This window comes from Limulus polyphemus, unplaced genomic scaffold (genome assembly GCF_000517525.1).
Source record: "Limulus polyphemus unplaced genomic scaffold, Limulus_polyphemus-2.1.2 Scaffold1091, whole genome shotgun sequence".
Classification (NCBI taxonomy): domain Eukaryota; kingdom Metazoa; phylum Arthropoda; class Merostomata; order Xiphosura; family Limulidae; genus Limulus; species Limulus polyphemus.
This window is the reverse complement of record NW_013666701.1, coordinates 234,258-258,362: the sequence shown is the minus strand read 5'-3', so window position 1 is coordinate 258,362 and position 24,105 is coordinate 234,258. Positions and strand designations below refer to the sequence as shown.

The following is a 24,105-nucleotide window of genomic DNA, read 5'->3' as shown; positions in this document are numbered from 1 at the left end:
GTGGCGTTATTATTTTATGTTCATAACCTCTTTCGTTTACTACTGTGTTCTTTCAATCTAGCATGGACCTTTCTATAGACCATTCATTAGACTGCTACCGACTTACGGGTTTCTTAGGCCTACGTTATGAAGTTTTAAAAAAAAAAACGACCACTGTAACAATCCTGGCGACGCCTATGTATCAGAAATGTAAAATATAATGAAACTTTTACATTTCGAGCAGTAAATAGAAAATATCACTCACTTATTAAGCTTATATATCATAGAAAGTAAAATATTATTTCGTCGTAAATTTACTCCTTAAGGCTGGGTTAAGACATCTTAAACTGTATTTTAACATCGTTGAGCCCGAATTGGTGATAGTAATAAATAATATGCTGAAGTAGTGGATAACACTTTCGACTCATAGCCAGGTTCACACCTAATGGAGATCAAGTGTGACCTAGTGGTTGAGTTTGCATTTATTGTGAATTCTCAGTTCGCGTCCCGTTGTCACAAAAAACACTCGCTTCGCACTTTTAGACTGAGGGGTGCGCTATAAGAGGGAAGATCAAATTTCAAGAGTAGTCCAAGAGTTGGCGATGGGTGCTATTAACTAGATATCTTGTAGTCCAGAGTTGACTATGGGTGCTATTAACTAGATATATTGTAGTTCAAGATTTGGCGATGGGTGCTATTAGCTAGATATATTGTAGTCCAAGAGCTAGCGATGGGTGCTATTAACTAGATATCTTGTAGTCCAAGAGTTGGCGATGGGTGCTATTAGCTAGATATCATGTAGTCCAAGAGTTGGCGATGGGTGCTATTAGCTAGATATCATGTAGTCCAAGAGTTGGCGATGGGTTCTATTAGCTAGATATCATGTAGTCCAAGAGTTGGTGATGGGTGCTATTAATTAGATATCTTTCTTCTAGACTATGGACAGAGAGATTCTTTGCACACAAACATAAAAAATCTTCTGTTGCTTTTGACATTCACTATTCGAATCCTACCAACGAACAAGCCCGATGTAATGTGACGGTCAATCCCACTATTCGTTGGTAAAGAGTAGACCAAGAGTTGGAGGTGTAGGTATTGAATACCGACTTTCTATCTATCTTACATAAAATTGTTAGGCACCAGACTTCAAAACGTGGACAACAGACCTGAAAATGTTTTACTTGAAATTGTTAGGCACAAGACTTTCAAAACGTGGGCAGTAGACCTGAAAATGTTTTACTAAAAATTGCTATTTAGAGGATGATCAAGTGTATGTGTAAAAACAAAGAAACTATTAAAAGTTTTACTGAAGTTCAACTTGCAATATCATATTCAAGACTGTTACGCATGTTGTTAAACGATTGTTACGGTTTGTTTGTTAAATTTCATGTAGATCTACTCGAGAGCTATTTGCTTTAATTGTCCATAATTTAGAAGTGATAGACCCAAAACGTGGACAATAGACCTGAAAATGAGCGTCTTGTGCCTAACAATTTTAAGTAAAACATTTTCCGGTCTGTTGTCCACGTTTTGAACGTTTTGTGCCAGTACTTTTGAGATAAATCTCATTAAAATCTACATTCATTGTGCTAGAAAAGTACACATGTCACTCACGAAATACATCGGTTCTTACTCATGAGTATAAATGTAACTTAACATGCAATTTCACTTTTAAACATTAAACTTTCCCATTTGACAGTTCTTGTCACGTGACCGTGTCTCTCATTTACATATACAAGCCGTGCCTTTTAGCAATCACTTTCACTGCTATTGTGACATTTGACAATACTTTCCACTTATCGGTTTCATTTCTTTAAACGCAAAATATCACTATGCTACTTTTATGTGAACTGTATCGCTTGTTGCTTAAATTTTGAGTCGCTATATCATTTCTCTAAACTAGTTACTTGTATTAATTTCCCGCTGAGAATAAGTTATAAAAATCAAATTTATAAGCATAACTTTAAGAACTGACGCAGTAGTACGCCATGAGGTCCACAATTTCCACGTTCCTGCAAATTTGCACCCCCCCCCCCCAGTCGCACAGCGGCATATCTGCAGACTTACAAATCTAGGAACCGGATTTCTATACTCGTGGTGGGCAGGGCACAGATAGCCCATTCCGTAGAACTGCGCTTAACTACAAGGAAACAATCAAACGAACCTGCGAGATTAAAACAACAGAACAATAGTGTCGCTTGTAATGGCGTTACTCGAAATTTTCGCCAAAGGTGAAGGCAAGCTTAAGCCTTGATAAGATATTTTTTGGCACATTCCATTTTCGATGATAACTAATTATAATGTTTAGTATAGCTTGCTTGCTTGTTTGTTTTAGAGCAAAGCTACATTAAGCTATCCGCTGTGTTCATCGCAGGGAATCTAACCCCGGATTTTAGCGTTGTAGGTCCTTAAACTTACCGCTGTCCCACCTGGAGTTTAGTATAGAGAATACTGCAAAAGATGGTATCAATGAGTAGTTTTATTTTCTATTATTATCCTGGCCCCCAGTGACACAGCGATATGTCTGTGGACTTACAACGCGAGAAACAGGGTTTCGATACCCGTGGTAGGCAGAGCACCATCGTGTAGCTTTGTGCTTAATTACAAACAAACAAAACTATTCTTATACGGTTATTTAATCCGACGTTTGCGAAATAATCATACAATAATATAATGTGGGAAAACGGACGTCTGTTCGTCGGGGTTGCCCTTAGTCGAGTCAATTTCTTTTTCTCATGGTCAGCACTATCCAGAGGACGGCCATTCGATCGGTTAAAAAACTGATGTGTAAATATTGAAAGTATTTTGTAGTCAAAGGTTCGATTGAGTGTGGTTAGCGAAGAATGCGAATTGAGTGAACTATCCCAACTTTATATATTTTGTCGAATTTCAACACGTTTTACTGCAACTGATATAACTCAATCTCTACTTAAATTTTAACATCTGTAATAGTTTTTGTCTTTTATCTGTTATAAAGTTAAATAAACACAGAATATACACCAAAGATGCAAAGAACTTAAACAGCGTTACGCAATATATTCGCTAACAATAAACACCGTTACGCAATATGTTCACTAACAATAAACACCGTTACACAATATGTTCGCTAACAATAAACACCGTTACGCAATATGTTCGCTAACAATAAACACCGTTACGCAATATGTTTGCTAACAATAAAGACCATTACGCAATATGTTCGCTAATAAAGCTTGGTCAGGTTGACATAACATTCACGGTATATGCTTGTATAGAAAACTTTAACCTCTACCGTTTGTGCATTTCAGCCACACACACAACCCAGTTTTCTCGATGTGACATTTTGCCTTTTGTAAATAAATGATTACATTAATAATTCTGTCAAATAAATAACGCTTCGACTTCGAACAGCGTCCTTATAGCGGATGGTAGAATGACGAGGGTGTGTCCTGACTTTTCGATTATTTCTTTTCTTCCGTGGTGAAACTCAGAGTTAATGTAACTGAATAAGAACGATGCTGCCCTAGAAACTACTTCCTCCATCGTCGAATATGATCGGTCTGATGACCGTGGCTAGGCAACATTGCCCGAAACCACAATTATTAATGTATAACAAGCTGCAGCGAAGAACGGTGAGGTTGACATTAGTCCGAAAACCTTAAAAGGTTTTTTTTTCTTTTTCCATTGTAGTAAATATTGATTTCTAATACTATGTTTAAGCAAACCAAAGGTACGAATATCCACTAGAGCTGCGCCGGAGGACATGACAGTAGGTGGTCAAATCGTATTTCCATGATTACTGTTCTTACACTGTCTTTCTCATAAAAACAGCCGTTGATTTCAAGGCGTGACGGGAAGCCCGTGTACCTTCGTTCGCTTCCAAACCTGTTTTAGTTTATTCTAACGCTACGAAGGGATCTGACCAGCTTCGTTATCACTGAATAGTAACCATAGCTTTCACTTTGTGGATGAACGTGTCGATGTTAATTTGTTTTGGTTGTGCTTTCAAAGCCCATTATTTTTTCTTAGCGCTCTGCTTTACACGTTTTCCACAGCTTTGGAAAACACCGAACGTTTTCTTCCTTGGAAATGTTGCATTCGTTGACTATATCATCGTTTAAAAGTCTCTCTGTACGAACTTCCTTCGTTGGAAAAGACTCTGATAGAAATAACCACCCAAAGGTCAACCTATCGAATGTTAATAAATTATCGGAAATAAATATATAGGTGCTAAATATGTCTTGGCGACACGACTTGCATCTGAGAATAGATACAACTTTTGTAAAATGCGATTAACCCTCCTTACATTAGAGGGTTAGAAACAACCAGCTGGTTGATTGTGCAACAAAAGATGTAATAATTACTAAAATATCTAACTCACACAAACGTGCTCCATAAGCATAAAATATAATATGAGGGTTTAACTGCAACGCATCTTCTCACTTATAAGCGGAAACGACACACTGGTTCCGTTGCATATCTATCTAAATGTTTCTCTTTAATGAGGTCATGACCTGGTGGTTAGGGTGCAATCTGTAGGTCGTGGCTTCGAATCCCCGTTATCGAGTATGCTCACCCTTGCAGCCATGACGGCGTCATAAGCGACGGTCAATCCCATTATTCGTTGGTAATAGAGTAACCTAAGAGTTGACAGTGGGTGATGATGACTTCACTGCTAAATTAGGCACAGATAGCGCATATAGCCCTCGAGTGGTTTTGCGCGAAATTCAAACCAACTCTTTTAATGAGGTCTCTAATTTTTCTATAGTTCTATGTTTAATAAGTTTCATTTCCTTCGTTCTACCTATAACAAATTAGCAACTTATTATAACAATTAATGACATTTTGCCATTTAAAGTTGCGGAAGCATTTGCTCTTTCATCTGCTCTATATACATATATATATATATATATATAGCGTACTAACATTACAACATTAAACTTTCTAGAACTTTGTTAGTTATATGTAGCTCAGAGACGTTTAGAATAATCAGAAAATTTAGAAATATTTTGCAACTGGCCTCGAACATTTCAAGTTAATCATTGAATTATTTCTTTGTGCGAATTCACAAAATACTAACGATCAAAATTTTAAGGTATATATGTATGTATGTTATGGACTTCGCACAAAGCTACACGAGGGCTGTCTGCGCTAGCCGTCTCTAATTTAGCAGTGTAAGACAAGAGGGAAGGCACCTAGTCATCACCACCCACTGCCAACTTTTGGGCTACTCTTTTATCAACGAATAGTGGTATTGACCGTCACATTATAACGGCCCTACGGATTCGAAAATTTTAAGGTAAATAGATGACATTATGAATCACCCAAGTCCTTACTTACATCAACTTAAAAGCCACGATCTGTTAAACTTACGATGTATCGTACGAAAGCATGGTGTTTTTGTTTCGTAATTTTAAGTGAAAACTAACCAATACCTTTTCGATTAAATGCGCCATAATCTTTCTATAATTATATGTTGTAATAAGTTTAATCTCGTTCGTTCTACGCATACAAATTAGCAGATTAGCACTGCAATCAATCAGATATTGATTTAGCAATTCTTCAACTGAAAATTTCCTTTTAATTTCACGGATGTGTTCATTCTTTCACCTGGCTTACTAACATTACAGTGTTAAGCTTTCTAGGACTTTCTTAGTTACTTGTAGCTCGGTTGCGTTTAGAACAATTAGAAAATTCGTAAATATTTCATGCTGGTCTCGATTGTTTATTTGTTGCTAAGCGCAAGGCTATACATTGGGCTATTTGTACTGTGCCTACCACGGGTATCGAAACCCGATTTTTAGCGTCATAAGACCTGCGACTACTGAAGGGGGACATTGGCGTCGAACATCTCAACTCTCGGACTACTCTTGTACCAACGAATAGTGGGATTGACCGTCACATTATCATGCCCCCATGGCTGAAAGCGTGAGCATGTTTGGTGAGACGGGGATTCGAGCCCGCGACCCTCAGATTGCGAATCAAAACATTTTGAAATGCCTAAATCTTTACATCAATTTGAATACTATGATCTGTTCAATTTATAAAAGATTGTACGAAAACAAGGGAACACCATGTTTTTATTTCATAATCATAAGTATAGGCTATATCATTTCAATTAAAGTATTAAATCATTAGGCTTATGAAACTGGCTCACCGATGGCCGGTGGTTCAGTGTTAAGCTTGAAGGCTTATAAAACTAAAATTCGTGATCCAATCCCTGCAGGGCGAGCAGTACTCATTCTTCATTTTGTAGCTGTTTGCTTAACAAAAAACTTATGAATCGAATATCTGTACTATACGGAGGATGATGTGCTGAAAGTCAGAGATTGGTATATTAATGACATTAGGGGATCATAAAATGGTACAATTGATGCACTTTCGCACTAATATTTTAAAATAAAACGTTAAGAAAGATCAGCGAAGATCAAAAATAAATTGAAGTTCGCATATGTATTCTTTCTCATTTCTTTTTCTTATTTATTGCCAAGAATCAATAGTTGTGCAAAATTCTCATTATCACGAAAGATCGCACGTATAAAACATTAGTATACCTTTATCGTTATTCGTGAAACCACGTTGGAATGAATGCGTTTTGCCTAAAATAACATGAACTGCAAAGATATATATATAATTCTTCGTTTTGTCTCAACAACCACTTTTGCCATTGGAAGCTTCCACCATTTGCCCAAACTGTCTTCCGCAATTTTTTTTTCGGGTTACCACTCGTAATAATATACTTGTCCTCCTTGGTTATGATTATTTCTTGAATAATTTATTTAATCACCTTCTATTTTCGATTTATATTGCGAGAGTTTCAGATTTAACGCCTCTGGGCACTAGATAAAGAAGACAGGTTGATGTACCATTAAAAAAATTTCATATGTTACAGGTGTACCTCATAGTTGGCAGATTCGTAGAATTCATTCTCTAAATAAAAGCTCAAATAAGTGTGATATAAAGGAAGGTAAATGAATAATGAATTCTTGGTAAAAGTATTAATATTTCAGGCTAACCAAATCCACCAGGATTAGGAAGTTTCAGGTTTTAGAGCAGTTTGTCTGAGAAGGTAGATTTTGATAAGCGCGTGCAGGTACCCTGGAGAATATTGAGGCGCGTCCGTTTTGTTTTGTGAAACCAAGACGGTCAGTATTTGCTTCCATATAGTTAATGAAGCCCTGCTTGATAAATAATTGCTCCTCAGTAAGGAAAATAGATCGCTCCTCTGTTAACCCAGAAACAACAACATTCTCCGCACACGCTCTATCATTTTCTGTCAGCATATAAATAATAAAGAAAGCTGAAAACAATAGGCAGACTAAAGAAGAGCGTAGATAAAAATTAAATCTGTAACTACTTCCCACTGTTCCTTTTAGTGACAAGATTTAAAATGTTATTAATTTTATTCCAAACATAGTAAAAGACTACATATATTTAACAAATAAATTTACTGTATATTATATCTATATGACATCAAGATATCGCTAACAATTGTCTTTCCACTTTTTGAATAATTTATTTTATCATAATCTTCAACTGATGCGGAAACAGTCAGAAGAAAGGTTTGTTTGTTTGTAGTTAAGCACAACGCTCCACAATAGGCTATCTGTGCTCCGCCCACCGCGGGTATCGAAACTCGGTTTCTAGCGTTATAAGTCCGCAGACATACCGCTGTGCCACTGGGAGGCTCAGAAGGAAGGAGAAGTTCCGCTTAACAGGATCATATTATTTTGCCAAAATATATGTTTTAACTTACTTTACTTGACAAATTGGATCATCCAGTTTGGAATAGCTCAGGTTATTCATGACTCATGTGTTGCATTTAATTACACATTCAACAATAATATAAAATGAATAATAATAATAATATCTGATTTGTATCTAAAACTTTTAAGTTTAGTTCTTTAGTTTTTGTGCCGAATGCTTACATTTATCTGACGGAAGGTAATGCAGTATTGTAATAGATCTTGTTAGTTTCTGAAGTTAATTCATACAAAGAAAAATATGAATAACTGTCTTAAATTGGGGGGAGAAGAAACGTAAAGCTGAGATGGATAACATTCAAATTTAGGAACTGTATTTACCCTATAAGTAGTCAAAATGTTTTGTTTTTGTTTTGTTTTTGAATTTAGCGCAAAGCTACACGAGGGCTATCTGCGATAGCCGTCCCTAATTTAGCAGTGTAAGACTAGAGGGAAGGCAGTTAGTTATCACCACGCACCTCCAACTCTTGGGCTACTCTTTTACCAACGAATTGTGAGATTGACTGTCACATTAGAACGCCACCACGGCTGAAAGGGCAAGCATGTTTGGTAGGACGGGGATTCGAACCCGCGACCCGCAGATTGTGATTCGAGCTCCCTAACCACCTGGCCATGCCGGGCCAGTCAAAATGAGTATAACACAGAAACGTGGAGCTCAGATAAAATAATCTCCAAGGACTTTGCGCGTTACTTTTTACTTTACTGATCAGAAATTCATTTTTTCACACTGGTGATTGCAATTTTTACTGTCTCTTCTTCGAACTCACTAAATCACATGTTGATGATCACAAAACCTTGTCGAAACGTTGTACATTTGCTGTTATGTTAAACTTATATTAAAGTTTTTCTTCATTACCCATTCAAGCCGTCTCCAACCATTATAAATCGCATGCTGTTTTCATTCTTATAAATGATCTTGTAAACATGACAGAACCATCATGTAAACATGACAGAATCTACAAATGGCCCACCATATATACTTAAACAATGTCCAATTTAATCCTCAAGCAAATGCGAGGCAGTATCACCTTCTAACGTTTAGACAGTTTTATTCCCAGCGAGTGTTAAATGGTCCATTTGTTGTTTGTTTCAAAAATCTTCGCTCAAACCTACACAAAGAGTCATCTGCGCGTAGCCTTCCCTAATTTTGAACTGATATACTAGACTCAGCGTTTCTCAACCTTTTTTGACATTACGAACCAGTTCGCTGCCTCCCTAAACTCTCGGAATAAAACAAAAAAAAAACATTATGAATTTCATGTGAATAATCTGACAGATTCTGTTCGTTTGTTTTTGTGAAATCCCACGGATCGGCAAAGTGGTTGTGACGGATCAGTGGTTGAAAAAAAGTGGTTGAAGGCAGTGAACAGCACCCATCGCCAATTCACGGATTACTCTTGTCTGATCGACTAATTATATTCTTCAGTCACTTTTATAGAACACCCCCAACTCTAAAGTGTCAAGCACGTTTTAGCGGCAACAAGCCGCGAACCACGAATCCTCCGATCCGCAGTCTGGGACACTAACCACTGGGCCGGGGTCAACCATCGAATATAAATAATAATATTTTCTGGTTGACATAAAATAGTGATTAGGTTAATAAGAAGCATTATTATTTTAATTATTGAAATGCAGAAAAAAGGTCTAATGTAACACTTTAATTTGGCCCACATGGCCAGGTGGTTAGGGAGCTCGACTCGCAATCTGAGGGTCGCGGGTTCGAATCCCCGTCACACCAAACATGCTCGCCCTTTCAGCCGTTGGGGGGTTATAAAGTGACGGTCAATCTCTCTATTCGTTGGTAAACGAGTAGCCCAAGAGTTGGCGGTGGGTGGTAATGACTAGCTGCCTTCCCTCTAGTCTTACACTGCTAAATTAGGGACGGCTAGCGCAGATAGCCCTCGTGTAGCTTTGCGCGAAATTCAAAACAAACAAATACTTTAATTTATAATATTATGAATAAAATTAAAAACGAAAATGTTTCATTGGTATGTGTCAGTTTATTAAAGTCTTAAGAATAGAATACTTAGTTACGAGAGAGAGAGACAAAGGATAACAAAGTTTTAGGGACAGAGAAGGAGAGAGAGATTATAATATGCTAAAAAACAGAGAAACTAGTCCTGAGAGGGGAACCTCCGGTGGCTCAGCGGCAAGACTGAGGGCTTATAACGTTGAAATAGGGTTTCGATATCCGTGGTGGGAACAACACACACACAGTTTATTATGTAGTTTTGTGCTTAACAAAAAACAAACCTGAGAGAGAGATAAAATCGTCTTAGTAACAGGGTATTATTGAGAAAGTAAGAGAGTAAAAAGTCCTAGGAAGAGATTAGCTTTTAATAGAGATAAATACAAATAATAATGAATTGGCAAACAACTATTTATAAGCATAATGAAGTGGTTTATATTTTGTTTGCCAATTTATTATTATATTAGCATAATGTGCTTCCATGCTCAAGTGGTGTTGACTAGCTGCCTTCCCTCTAGTAAATCACTTCTAAATTAGGGAAGGTTATTGCAAGTTGCCCTCGAATAGCCTTATGCGAAATTCAACAAACAAATATACTTGTTTAACAATATAGAATACCATAATCTTGTTTATAAACGCACTTTCGTTATTTATTCAACAATATAGAATATCTAATCTTTTTATAAACACATTTTTGTTGCTTATTCAACAATATAGAATATCATAATCTTGCTTTTAAGCGCACCTTTTTGACTTATTCAACAATATAGAATATCATAATCTTGCTTTTAAGCGCACTTTTTGACTTATTCAACAATATAGAATATCATAATCTTGCTTTTAAGCGCACTTTTTGACTTATTCAACAATATAGAATATCATAATCTTGCTTTTAAGCGCACCTTTTTGACTTATTCAACAATAATATCATAATCTTGTTTATAAACACACTCTTTTTACCTACACTACAATATAAACCATCATAATCTTTGAGAATAAGATCTCGATACCCAGACTACAATATAAATTCTGATGTTAAGAAACACGACATTTTAATTGTATTTGAAGTGAATGTTCTATGCAATGGATAAAGTAACATTATAAAATAAATTGGATTTACGCATGTGTACTGGCTCTTTTAGTTATTACAAAATAAGCACAGTAAGTTCGTAGAAAGATCCCAATTCAATCTCAGCTTTTCACGAAGAAACTTGAGTCAGTGTTTGAGCTACTACTTTAGTTCCAAAACATTAAACATGAACGGCTTCATAATGTCAAGTTTTTTACATACATAATGTAATATCGTTAAAGTTTTTTATCATATTTGTTTCAAATAGGTAATAGTCATTTTTTAGATTAAACCAGATTTTTTTTTCTATTTGCCAAATTATTGTGTTCTCTTTCTGAAATGAACCTCAAAATGTTCAACTAAACCCTAGTTCTAAGTAATTGACGTCAAAGCTCAAGTTCAAGAGATTTGTTCTCTAATAATCCTGAAATCAGATGTGGACCGAATGAAACAATCATAACGTATTTTAGTATGATATGCATAATGTGTATGATATGGCATAACAGCCTTCAGAAACATAGACAAAAGAACTCTATTGCTACCGTAAAAAACAACAACAACAAAAAACAACTCACCTATCATATCATTTTTTTCATACATCAATCAATATATATCAAGTAATATATCAAGTATAAATATATTAATACAGTTGTAATAGTTTCCTTGATCCTCAGCATCTTCAGTCAACCAGGTGATTTTAAAGTTATTATTATGCGCAGCTTGATCACGGATTATTAAGGTATTTCTAGCATTTCTTCAGGTGAAGTTTAGTTTTATATTGGAACGGCTTTACCTCGAACAGACGTCTGGATTGTGAACCCCATAATCGCAGAAGTCAAAAATCTACACTTATTTCTTATGCCTTTTGTTTTTCATAATTATAGCATATAACTCCCAGTGACTTAGTAAGTATAACTTAAACCAACTTTTTGAAACCACCGTTACACTAGTTGTTGTTGTTGTTGTTTTCATTTTATAGTTTCCTGGTAAAATACGTTGACAATTTGTTCTAAGGTAAGGAGGGGGGGGGATAATCAGATAGTTCACAAACATGATGAGCTAGCTAGCTATTCAACCGACAAAAGTCTTCAATTTATTTTGAAGAAGATATTTAAATACCATTTTAACTCCTTTAAAAACACAAAAACAAAGGTCTCTAGCCATTTGAAATCGTTTTTGGAGCCATCAGGTGCATTTAATTGATAGACTAAAAACATGTTTTACTACGTTTAGCAGCATCACATTTAGAGTTAATCACAGTAAAAATATTTTTTATTTCTTTGAAAAAACAGAAAATCTGTTGGTTGCATTTCACGCATCAACAAGTCTTTATGATCTCTGATTACAGAAAAATGATATTTTTGTAGCTACTTCATACACTTGTAACATCACATTTGCTCCCATTTTGTCCAGAAGTATTACTGAACTAGGGTCCTCAGGAAGAACTTTTCAAATATTCCTGAAAAAGCAGCTAAATTATGAACTAACTTTGATCATTATTTTTCCTTCAAACAGATTATTCTATTTATTTCAAGATATCAATCTGTTGCTTTTAGATGTTTAAATATTTAAATTTTCAAGATATCGACAGGAAAAATATATATATGTGGCAAGAACACTGAAGAAGTCGACAGTTTCACTATATCCGCATCAAGTCACCAAAGTTAGGACAAAATTTAATAAAGTCTGTTTGATAAGTGAGAGACAAAATTATATAGAAATGGCATGTTTTCATGAAAAGACATCTTACTCACTGTAACATGCTACATAATATCTGTTCAGTACGTTATTCCTTACCGCTCTCTTTTATCGTCATAAAAAATGTTTTGATTTCCAAAATCAATATTTCGTAGCAATATCCAGCTACTTTTGCAGTTCTTATATTTCCTGGCATGGCTTCTCTGGTTCTTACAGTTCTTCCAATATTTCTTCCTCCAGAGAGAAAGGCTTCTTCTATTCACTAATCTATACGAGCACTCATGGGGACGACAAGGGCACTTATCAAAAGTTTTGCCTGCCAACAAGTAACAATATAGCGCTTATTTCTTCACCATATGCAAATCATTCCTGGAGTTATTAAAGAAAAAAAAGATTAGTATTATACAACAATGAAACTTTGACGTTCGTCACTTTGTTTACTAGTGCAAAATTAGATCCCTCTTTCTAAAAATCAAATCTATCTCTTGACAGGGTTAGAAAGACATTATCACCAAATATATTTTCCGTTTCAACTTTTGTGTGTGCGAAATAAACTCAGAGCGCTCTCCAATTGTGAAGAAAATACATGATATCTTATAAAGTTTTCTAACACAACTCTAAGACCAAATGCACTAGAAGTAAAAATATCAACAGGACTCGTAGTACAGTGCTACATATCATTCTGAAAATTCACGAATATTATACAAAATAACACGTTTAAAAATGATTATATCATAAACAATTACATTTTACCAGAAACATGTTGAGAATCGTAATTTTATTCCAGTAAAATTCTGTCATTATTATTATTTTTTAAGTAGAATGGTTGAATTTGAAATAAATATCATACTTACTGAGAAAAATTATTTTAAAATGAAAAAAAAAATTAGTTTATAACAGGCCATAAACCATTCGATGTGTACCAGTGGTGGATTTAATAGATTGCTTGATCTAAGAGACTTGGAAAACCCCTCAAAACATGAAATAATTGGTACAATGTGTTGATAAAGCACTTACGGTTTGATACTGGAAATAGCTTTCGTTACTCAAAGAATTTTATCTATGTTTTAAGAACGTTCTAGAATCTACGACAGTTTCACTTATAAACTTTTATATAGTTCTGCCTTTAAAATCTACAGCGATCCAGTTCAGGGTGAAATACTAAAGATTTTAATAGTTTTGGGTCAAAAGGTCCAAGGTACGAACCGCGATATGCTGCTGAGCACATTCCGCACTTTCCATTGTAAGGATATTATAAATAGCCATTCCTGCTATTCAGTTGAGATAACCGTGTAGGGGGCGGTGGGTGCTGCTGACTAGCTATCCTTCAGCAGCTCCTAATAAATGATGGCTAATTATACTTTAACCCTGGCCGTTCATCTTTCTTCTTAAATACAAAATCCTAAGATAGTAATCTCTACTCTTAATTTTCAGCTTTCAATAAAATTAGGGCTTAGAAACTAGTTTCACACCATGTTAAGCAGATGCATATTTGATTTCAAAAGCTAATTTCTAGAAGATGTAGTTCTTATTAATATGTTGTTTTTTTATCATTAAAACTTACACGTTTGTTCAGTTAAAATGCAATTTCTTCATTGCAAAACAAGTTATTTATTTTAGTATTTGTTTTAAAACATTTTCAACATATATGTTTCAGTATTCTTTCATACTCACGTAGAGCTACACAGTAAAAAAAAAAAATATCGTGAAAACACGTAGAATTAACCGTTATTTTTCAATGTTAAAAACCTATTTCCAAGTATGGTTAAAACATTAAAATCACGTAAAAACTGCCATAAAATAAACATATACTTTCATTTTACTGAATGTATTCATAGGTGTAGTATAATGCATACAACCATTTTTCAAAACACTGAATTCATTGTGAAACCGTTTAAAAAATAGTTTGACAGCAAACACAAAAATGATATTTTTTTTAAATTAACGGTGAAGATAACCGGTGATAACTAGTTCTGAGAACGAAAAGTCTCCTAAGAAACCTGAGACATCTCAAGCTTATGAATTCATCATTATGTATTGAATACTTCGAGCTACTTTAGAATTTAAATGAGATGAAGTACATCAGTTGGCCGACGGCTGGAAACTGTTGTCTCGTCGCATCAAAAAAGAACACCGATACTAAAAAAAAAACACAAAAAGATGATATATGTCTCATCATCAGACAACTTTTAATTTGTCTTCTTTCATCCGAACAAATTTTGATATGGTAGGCAAGTTGAGCTTAAACAATAAGACATTTTTGAATCACCTAAAATCGCCCGGCCACATTAAGCTTTTAAGAACCAATTTTTTTAAAAAAATGTGGTTAACAATCTCTTTTTTTTCTTTGTCTCCAAGCTGCCTTAAATCGACAGGTATTCCCATTAGGATACCGTTAATGTGCCCCCCCCCCTAGTGTTACGGCGGTATGTCTGCGGACTTACAACGCTAGAGACCGGGTTTCCATACCCGTGGTGGGCAGAGCACAAATAGCCCATTGTGTAGCTTTGCGCTTAACTTCAAACAAACAAAACCGTTAACGTCTGTAATTGGTCTGTGCGTGCAGTTTCGTAACTAATGGCTAGTCTGTATATGAGGTGATTTAGCTTTAATTTGCATAATTCATATGGTACATACGCTATTTTTACGTGTTCTTAATGATTCAATATAATTGGATAATTCTATTATTTATTCATGCTGATAATGGCTGGAAAACAATCGCAGGGTTTATATTTAAAATTAATTTTTCCTCCTAAGTGTTTTATTTATCGTAGTTTTGGTTTCCTTTTTATAGATAGATATTTATGCAATATGATAATAATATAAAAATTATAACATTGAGAATGCAATGAGCACAGCCATGGAACAAAACCATTGGCATTATAAGAGAAATACCATTTTGACTACCTATAATTCTGATAATTAATTTATATGAAAACTGTGTGTAGTCTCAAAGTTTGTGAGTTAAGTCTGGGAGATTAATGAAACAACCCACACTTTCGGAAAAATAAATATTAGTGCAAAGACTAGGAAACTAGTTTGACATTTTCCGATTACCCTTTCAGTCTCAAAATACTGCGATTGAAAATGTTATAAAATATACCAGTAGTATAAAACACAAAATACCGTGCATGTTAGCTAAATTAACAAAATAAATATACCATATTTGTATCACACTGACAAATCAATGAAATCTATTCTACAAAGTGTTATACTTTTGGATTTGATTATGGTAGTTGTGTGTGTAGGAATATTACGTATTGTAGCATACGTTCAGGAACAGTGAGAGTTTGATAAGACTAGTGAAACAGTAATTTTATTGTAGGAATTTTATGAGTAGAACACCATTGTTTGGAGTTAGAATTTTTCCAAATACGTAAAACTTCAGACTACTCAATTCACGCTTCATTCAAACAACCATGAAATAGTGGTTGTAAAAGTTATCCTGTCTACTTCTTTTATTTGTCTGGGTTTTGGTTGTTTGATGAACTGCAAGGAGATGAAGTATGAGTAACATTTTCGGTTTACGGGTTTTACTTCCGCTGAGGCTTCCTGGCACTCACTGCTTTCCGCCAACTTTGTAGAAGGTTCAAGTGTTTCCTTTATTGTTATCATTATATATATATATTTTTTTTGTTAGTTTGCTTGTCAGTGGTAAATTGTGACGTTTTGGATCAACTTTATTATCGCTGCCTTAGCTGGTTGGTATCACCACCTAACTCCGGTTATATCTTATGTGTGTGCGTGTGTGTATGGTGCTCAGGATATAGTTCAAAATATCACTCCCCCTAGCCTTCTGTTTAGGTTTACGCAACTCAGACGTTGTAATCTGTAAATTTGAATTTAAAAACAGTTTAGATAATTTAAATATAAGAATATTGAGATGATGCCTGAGTAATTAGAGGCCTCACTGTTTATGTGGGTCCTTGGTGGGTCAGAGATATGTATTCGGACTTACAACGCTAAAATTTGCGATTCTATTCTCTGCAATGTAGCTTTAGGCTAAAAAAGCCACCAACAACAACCACTTCATTAGAAACCACAATTGAATTACAGAATAAATAACGTCAAATTTTAACAATTCTTCAGTATGTCCTTTTACATACTTCGATAGGATTCTGAGCTCACTCTCAGTGGTCAATAATGAATTGCTTTTTCTGATTTTATTTTCAGATAATTTATGCTACTTACGAGTCAATCTAATTCATCTGTCTTTCTAACTAGCATCAAAAGTTACGCGACGTTGCAGCTCATACTCATCGGTCGTCAATAAAACAATATTATTTTTGGTTTGAAAATAATTTCTCTTACTTTTATCAAATGATAACAGATGAAAATGCAACCATACTTATTATGATTTTGTCAAGGTCTCTATAAGCGGTGACAATAATGCATCTGCTCTAGAGTTTCCGTATTGCAGACTAAGTAACATTTATATTCTTATTTAAAATGGGAGGTTACTTCAAAAAATGAAAGAATTCATACTTTAACTTCATGTGGTCTGTCACGAAAAGCGATGACAATTTATCGATTCTTCGAAAATGAAAATTGGACGAACATCTTTAACCACAGCTTATGTTTTGAAAATAAAAGGAATGGTTTCAAAGTACCCAAGATCTAAAACAGATCATTGGTCACATTGGAAACAAGCTATGTTTCCGTTAACAAGGAGATTCGTTTCATGCATGTTGTGAAATAGTTTGTAAGAAAAATGCAATTAACGATTACATTAGGATAAAGGAATTATTTAAAATACAAGCATTTCTGCTTTGATAATGCAGAAGTAAATGTATTTGTAAGATTGATTATGTAAATATTGATCCATCATACTTCTTGAAGTATATTGCAGTAGTAAGATGGAGATCCATCATACTCCTGAAAATGTATAGCAGTAGTAAGATGGAGATCCATCATACTCCTGAAAATGTATAGCAGTAGTAAGATGGAGATCATCATATTCCTTAAAATGTATTGCAGTAGTAAGATGGAGATCATCATATTCCTTAAAATGTATTGCAATAGTAAGATGGAGATCCATCATACTCCTTAAAATGTATAGCAGTAGTAAGATGGAGATCCATCATACTCCTGAAAATGTATAGCAGTAGTAAGATGTAGATCCATCATACTCCTTAAAATCTATAGCAGTAGTAAGATGGAGATCATCATATTCCTTAAAATGTATTGCAGTTGTAAGATGGAGATCCATCATGCTTCTTAAAATGTAGCAATAGAAAGATGGAGATCCAGCATACTCCTTAAAATCTATAGTAGTAGTAAGATGGAGAGCCATCATACTCCTTGAAATGTATAGCAGTAGTAAGATGGAACCCCTTATTGCTCAGCTGTAAGCTTGGGGGCTTGTAACGCTAGCATTTGGGGTTTGATCTCTACGGGGAACACGTCACAGATAATCCATTGGGCAGTTTGTGCTTAACAGTAAACAGTAAGATTGCTTAACTTACGTTAATACTACACTTGTAGTTTCTCCATCAATGAATAAAACTTTTCTTTTGTTGTTTGGGTAATACTTATAATACTTATTAGTGTTAACATACGTATTTGAGACGACATTTATGTCTCTGTAATAATAGTAACAAACATAGATGAAGCAATTGCATGTGATCATAGACTGGAATGAAACACTTCATACTCCTTATAAACTATTCAGGCTATACCAAACTTAAAACATCATTCACTGTTCCTCGCTGTCTTATCTCAAGCATAAGTGAAGCATTTCTTCAGTGTTACATCTCTTCTGTCAGTGTTTCACATTCATGTTTTTAGTTGTTTGTTATTTTGATATTTTAAGCAAGATGTAGCATAACCTTGGTTCTTTTTTTTCCGAAACCTTAAAAATACAGAAAATATATTTATTAGGGCTTGTAAAAAGCTTGTTTACAGCTCTTTCAAGCAAGGTAACAGACGTCAGAATGTGTTTGTACAAACGACAAAGTTGAATAAATTCTATGTTAATTATAACTGTATTAACATATATCTAAACATGTATTTATACAATAACTTTATTTACTTACTGTACGTTGCTTACTTGATAATTGCCTTAATATATTCAAACGTGTCTGTATACGATGTTTATTCATGAAATAAACCGTTAATCTAGATTTTAGATTCTTCTTGAGAAGTCAAGATGTTTCTGAATGAGTTGGCACTTTTGTGCTCTGCCCACCGCGGGTATCGAAACCTGATTTTTAATGTTATAAGCCCTCAGACTTACCGATGAACCATCGATGGGAGAGAGAAGGGGGGGCAAGATGTTTTTCAACGTTTCGTTATTCAATAAGTTCTTCTTGAAGCAAGATACTACTTTCATCTCTAAATGTTTCTAAATAAATTAGCTCTGTATTTGGGAAGCAATCTGGATTCTTCTAAAAGCCAAAAATTAGAAATGTATTAGTTTATCGATATGATGCTGTATCGTTAAATAATTTTCAAAATATGTCCTGTGATCATTTCCCAAATAAAAGTTATGTATGTTCTGAAAAAAAAAGACTGTTTTTTTATTAATTTTTCAATACAGATGGATAGTATTAATCTATAATTTTCGTGACTGTATTCGATTTTGTTCGCAACGTCTAACTCTACACGTTTTCCTAGGTTTAGTCTGCTACAAAGTGATATAAATACACCATGTTTAGTCTGCTACAAAGTGATATAAATACACCATGTTTAGTCTGCTACAAAGTGATATAAATACACCATGTTTAGTCTGCTACAAAGTGATATAAATACATTTAACTTTTCATAACCTTGTTTTTGTTTAATCAAATTTACTTCTTTTGTCTGCTTCCAACTCCAATAATTTATCAATATTGCTTTTACAGATAAATGTTCGTGCTTTTTATTGAATTTGCTATGAACTACGAAATTAAAACAGCTACACGTTTCTTCATACTTATAAGATACTAACTTCATACCACTGGACAGTATTTTCACTTCTCTTTGAACGTAGCTACAAATCATATTTACTTTTGACACCTAGATACTATTTGCCAACATGCTGTCTTCATTTCCCAACACAACCCACTGTTTACCTGCTTATGAACATGCTCACGTACCTTTTTTAATTTCTCGCCACTAACGGATGCTTCTACGCCATTATGAACATGTTTACATACCCTGTTTACTTCATACCACCAGACATTGATTTTCCGTCTTTATGAACATGTTCGCAGACTATATTTATTCCCCACCATTAAGCACTGTTTCTATCTCCTTATGAACAAGCCTTATGTACCCTATTTGTTTCATACCAGTAGAGATTGATTTTCCGTCTTTATGAACATGTTCGCAGACTATATTTATTCCCCACCATTAAGCACTGTTTCTATTTCAAAGCTAGTAGTGAGAAATAAAAGATAAATGTCGTTTTGTTCATAAGGAAGTGAAATCAATCTCTACTGGTATGAAACAAACAGGGTACATAAGACTTGTTCATAAGGAGATAGAAACAGTGCTTAATGGTGGGGAATAAATATAGTCTGCGAACATGTTCATAAAGACGGAAAATCAATCTTTACTGGTATGAAACAAACAGGGTACATAAGGCTTGTTCATAAGGAGTTCAAAGCTAGTAGTGAGAAATAAAAGATAAATGTCGTTTTGTTCATAAGGAAGTGAAATCAATCTCTACTGGTATGAAACAAACAGGGTACATAAGACTTGTTCATAAGGAGATAGAAACAGTGCTTAATGGTGGGGAATAAATATAGTCTGCGAACATGTTCATAAAGACGGAAAATCAATCTTTACTGGTATGAAACAAACAGGGTACATAAGGCTTGTTCATAAGGAGCTCCTTATGAACATGCTCACCAATACCATGGTTACATCTCACAGAAGCGACTGGCTTTACGTCTTTACGAACATGTTCATGCGCCATGTTTTTCTTCTCACCACTGATTATTTCATCTTACATTTTCGTGAATATTCCAATGAATCTTGAATAATTTTCATCATTATTTTTTAATAATGTGTAAACGTACCATTTTTGTTTCTTCTCAACCGTTAATTTAAACTCCCATGTATTTTTCATTTTTTTATATATGTAATTTAAATTCTATTGAAAAATAATAGAGAACGACATATGTTTTTCTAGCTCATGTTTGATTTAACTCCTGTTAAAACATTAGCATATGATGCTTGTTTCAATGTGTTATTAATATACAACGTATGCTTCTCAATTTGTTATATATCTCATAACTCGATATTAGCTTAATTTTATGAACTGATGAACCAGTTATTATAAAATGACTAAACCAAATCATATCCATACAATTTTCTTCCACAGCTTGTGTCTAACTGGATCGCTTTCATCTGTGTGAACACGGTTGGAATATTTGTCCACATCCTAATGGAACATGCGCAAAGAAGGGCTTTCTTGGACACTCGGAACTGTATTAACACTCGACTTGAGATGGAGGATGAAAACGAAAAGCTGGTAGGCATCAGAAGGGTGGGCTACAAAAATAGAAAACATGTGAACTGTATTTAAACTAATAATTTTCTTGTGACTTTCAAAAACATGCTAACCTGAACATAAAATAATTTAAGTTTAAAGTTTTCAATCTCCTAGATTTTGTCTTTCGACAAAATAGAAGAATAAACAATACAACTTATTTTCTTATAAACTGATATATCATATTATCATTACTACAAGTGACTCATTTTTTTAAACAATGTGCAATAATGTGTTAAACCTAGGAACGTCTTCTGCTGAGTGTTCTTCCCCAGCATGTTGCCATGGAGATGAAAGAAGATATTATCAGTCCTCGTGAAGGGCAATTTCACAAGATCTATATCCAGAGACACGAGAATGTGAGGTTAGTAAGATCACATTATATCGTAAGAGCAATAAAACTACTGTTAATGTTAGAACATTTTGTAAAGTCTACGATCTCGTTTTTGTGTATCGTATATTTTAATTTTTTTAGTCCTTATTGGTAAGTTGCCAATATATATATATATATATACATCCAGTTTCATATTACAGTGTTAGAAATTTTGGCATAAATCCCCTTATACAAAGAATGGGAAAAAAATCCTCGTAATTTTCCATACAAATACGTAGAATAAACAGCTTCAAACTTCAATGTTCATAATGAGAGTCCAATAAACTTATTTGATATAATATCAATAAAATAAAGATATAATATTCGTGTGGTATATTGAAATATTTGAGATGTGTAAATAATTAGAAGAAGTACTCTGTTATGTAAAACTTAAAACTTGTTTATTGTCGGATATACATCGTATAGTAACGTTTCACCAGGTTAACCTGGCTTCATCAGGTACAACAACTGCAAGGAGTGAACTCCCGATCTAGATAATACGAAAAACTAGGGAACGGATACATCGGTATTTGACTGGTTTACAACAGAACGTAAAAATGATGATGCAAATAGTCAAACAGTTAATGATAATTTTTTACACATGAGGAATCTTGATCATAAAACTAACTGAAAATCAGCCAAATTAATATATAAAACTGTAAATTATGCCAAAATAAATATTGTGGAAGGTTCGTTAATCCAAAGGTTACCAATCGTCAAACATCATTGAAGGTCATATGCCGTTAAAAGACTTGGAACTTCCGTTATAAAATATACACTGTATGGGTTTCTCTCAACAACCAATCATTGGACAGAAGAAGACACATGAATGTGTGAAAAATTTTTTAAAAATCAATTTAGTTTTGTTCCAAAATAGTGGTTCAAAATATTATCCTAGATTTTACCCGGTATTGTGTATTACATATTACCTGTTATTAGAATGTTAGTATTCTTATAATCGTTAAGAAAACCTCCATCAAAATAGGTTCATACATATCTTACATAAGGACATATGTGTTGGAAACGTAATTCTAATATATGCTAGGCATTTTCGATAGGTTGGCATAGTCTGATTGTGTTATGTTACAAATTAACCAGTTTTAAGTTTCAAGTATCAGATTATTTACTTTAATTATTTAGTTATTTCCTTTCAGAGGGTCCAGGAAGTCTTTGACAACTATAAGAGTCCTCCCTTTCGTTGTGCCTTGTTTTCACACCATGTTATCTTTAAGTAAGCACCTGCGTCGAACATATGGTCTCAACTGTAAATTCTGTTAGATACCTTCAAAAACAGACATTCGCACAGAAAAGCCAAAACTGGACATAAAATTTCTTAAGAAATGTCGAGATAACAGTTCCCACGGTTCCTAAACTGCACATTAACTCCTCAAAACGACCATTCTCAGGGGATTATCAACGTCATGCAATTCAAATTATTACGTAAACACCTGAAGAATTTGTCACAAAGCTGAAACATTTCGACCCATTCACCATTATTGTCAGTTGCGACGTGAAAAGTTTGTCCACACAAGTACCGGTTTCAGAACCAATGAATTGTACCCTTGATTATTACATAAACGACCCTTCTTTAAAATATTCACTTTCTTGTGAAATTGTGAAAACAAAATTCTCCATTTCACCACTTCTTATAACAACTTTCAATTCGAAGGTCTCAATTATGACCAGATCAAAAGATTAAACATGGGCAATCCCAGCACAGTCATGGTCAAAATTGAAGATCAAACTATTTCCACATCCCTTCATCCATCAATTTTCTGAGTAAAGTATCTTACTGACTTAAATGATTCCTCATCCATTGAAGAGTCACAACTGAACCTGGTCCACCCTGACATTAACTTTACCAGTGAAGTTGAAGGAAACCACACATTTCCATCCCTGAATGTTCTTGTTAAAAGACATGATAACAAGTTCCACACTACCATTTATCATAAGAATTTTCACACGGACTTATACGTACCTTGGAACTCCTACCATGATTTTTTTTCAAAACTTTGGCATCGTAAAAGCTCTGTATCAATCTATTGAGGCTATCTATTCCTGTAACGAACATTTTATTTCGGACTTCGACGAAATGAAAACAGAATTAGTAACCCAAATCGGTTTTTCCTCTAGAATCCGCTAACAAAGTCTCCTCTAACTTAATAAAAAAATCTGAACAGAAGTCTCAGTACAAGTCAAGTAATAATAAACGTCCTATTTATTGCACAATTTTTTTTTACCCCAAAAGAGTCACATCCAATCAGAAAGTTTTTGGAAAAAGTAATATTTATTTTAATCTCAAAATAGGGCAAGTTCTATGAAAAAAAAATACCAACATTCTGATTGGTTCCGTGTATCAAATAAATTGTGAACAAGAAGACGAGCGTTACATGTTTATGAACATATGTCCAAGTATAGTCATTCTTTCAAACTGACAATGTTGAAGTTCTTAATAGAAAAAAAAAAAAAAACACGTAAAAATCGCCGCAATTTAAAGGAAGCCTTAGTAATTAAACTACTTGAAACTAAAATTAATAATTATTCCGGTATAGAGTTGTGTATTTTTATAACCGCTGTTTAAAACTTCTAAAGTTGAATTGTTGTATACAGATGTTCCATCTTTTCTATTTTGAAGATGAATTTCTAACATAACACAACCAGACTATGTTAACCTGTCGAAAATGCCTAGCATATATTAGAAGTATGTTTCAAGCACGTATGTCACAATATAAGATATATATATGAAACTATTTTGTTGGAGGTTTACTTAACGATTATAAGAATACTAACATTTTAATA

The 24,105-nt window shown here is 34.2% G+C and overlaps 1 protein-coding gene across 1 annotated transcript in view; it reads left to right on the top strand.

Moving 5' to 3' along the window:
* Positions 1-20,756: 20,756 nt before the first annotated feature.
* Positions 20,757-24,105, top strand: part of LOC106462092 (Ca(2+)/calmodulin-responsive adenylate cyclase-like) — a gene marked incomplete at its 5' end in the record, with an annotated part of 86,126 nt that continues 82,777 nt past the window's right edge. Inside the window, 2 exons of the mRNA XM_013921977.2 lie at positions 20,757-20,915; positions 21,179-21,297. Of these exons, the coding sequence (XP_013777431.1) occupies positions 20,757-20,915; positions 21,179-21,297 (278 nt within the window). The remainder of the gene's footprint in view (positions 20,916-21,178; positions 21,298-24,105) is intronic.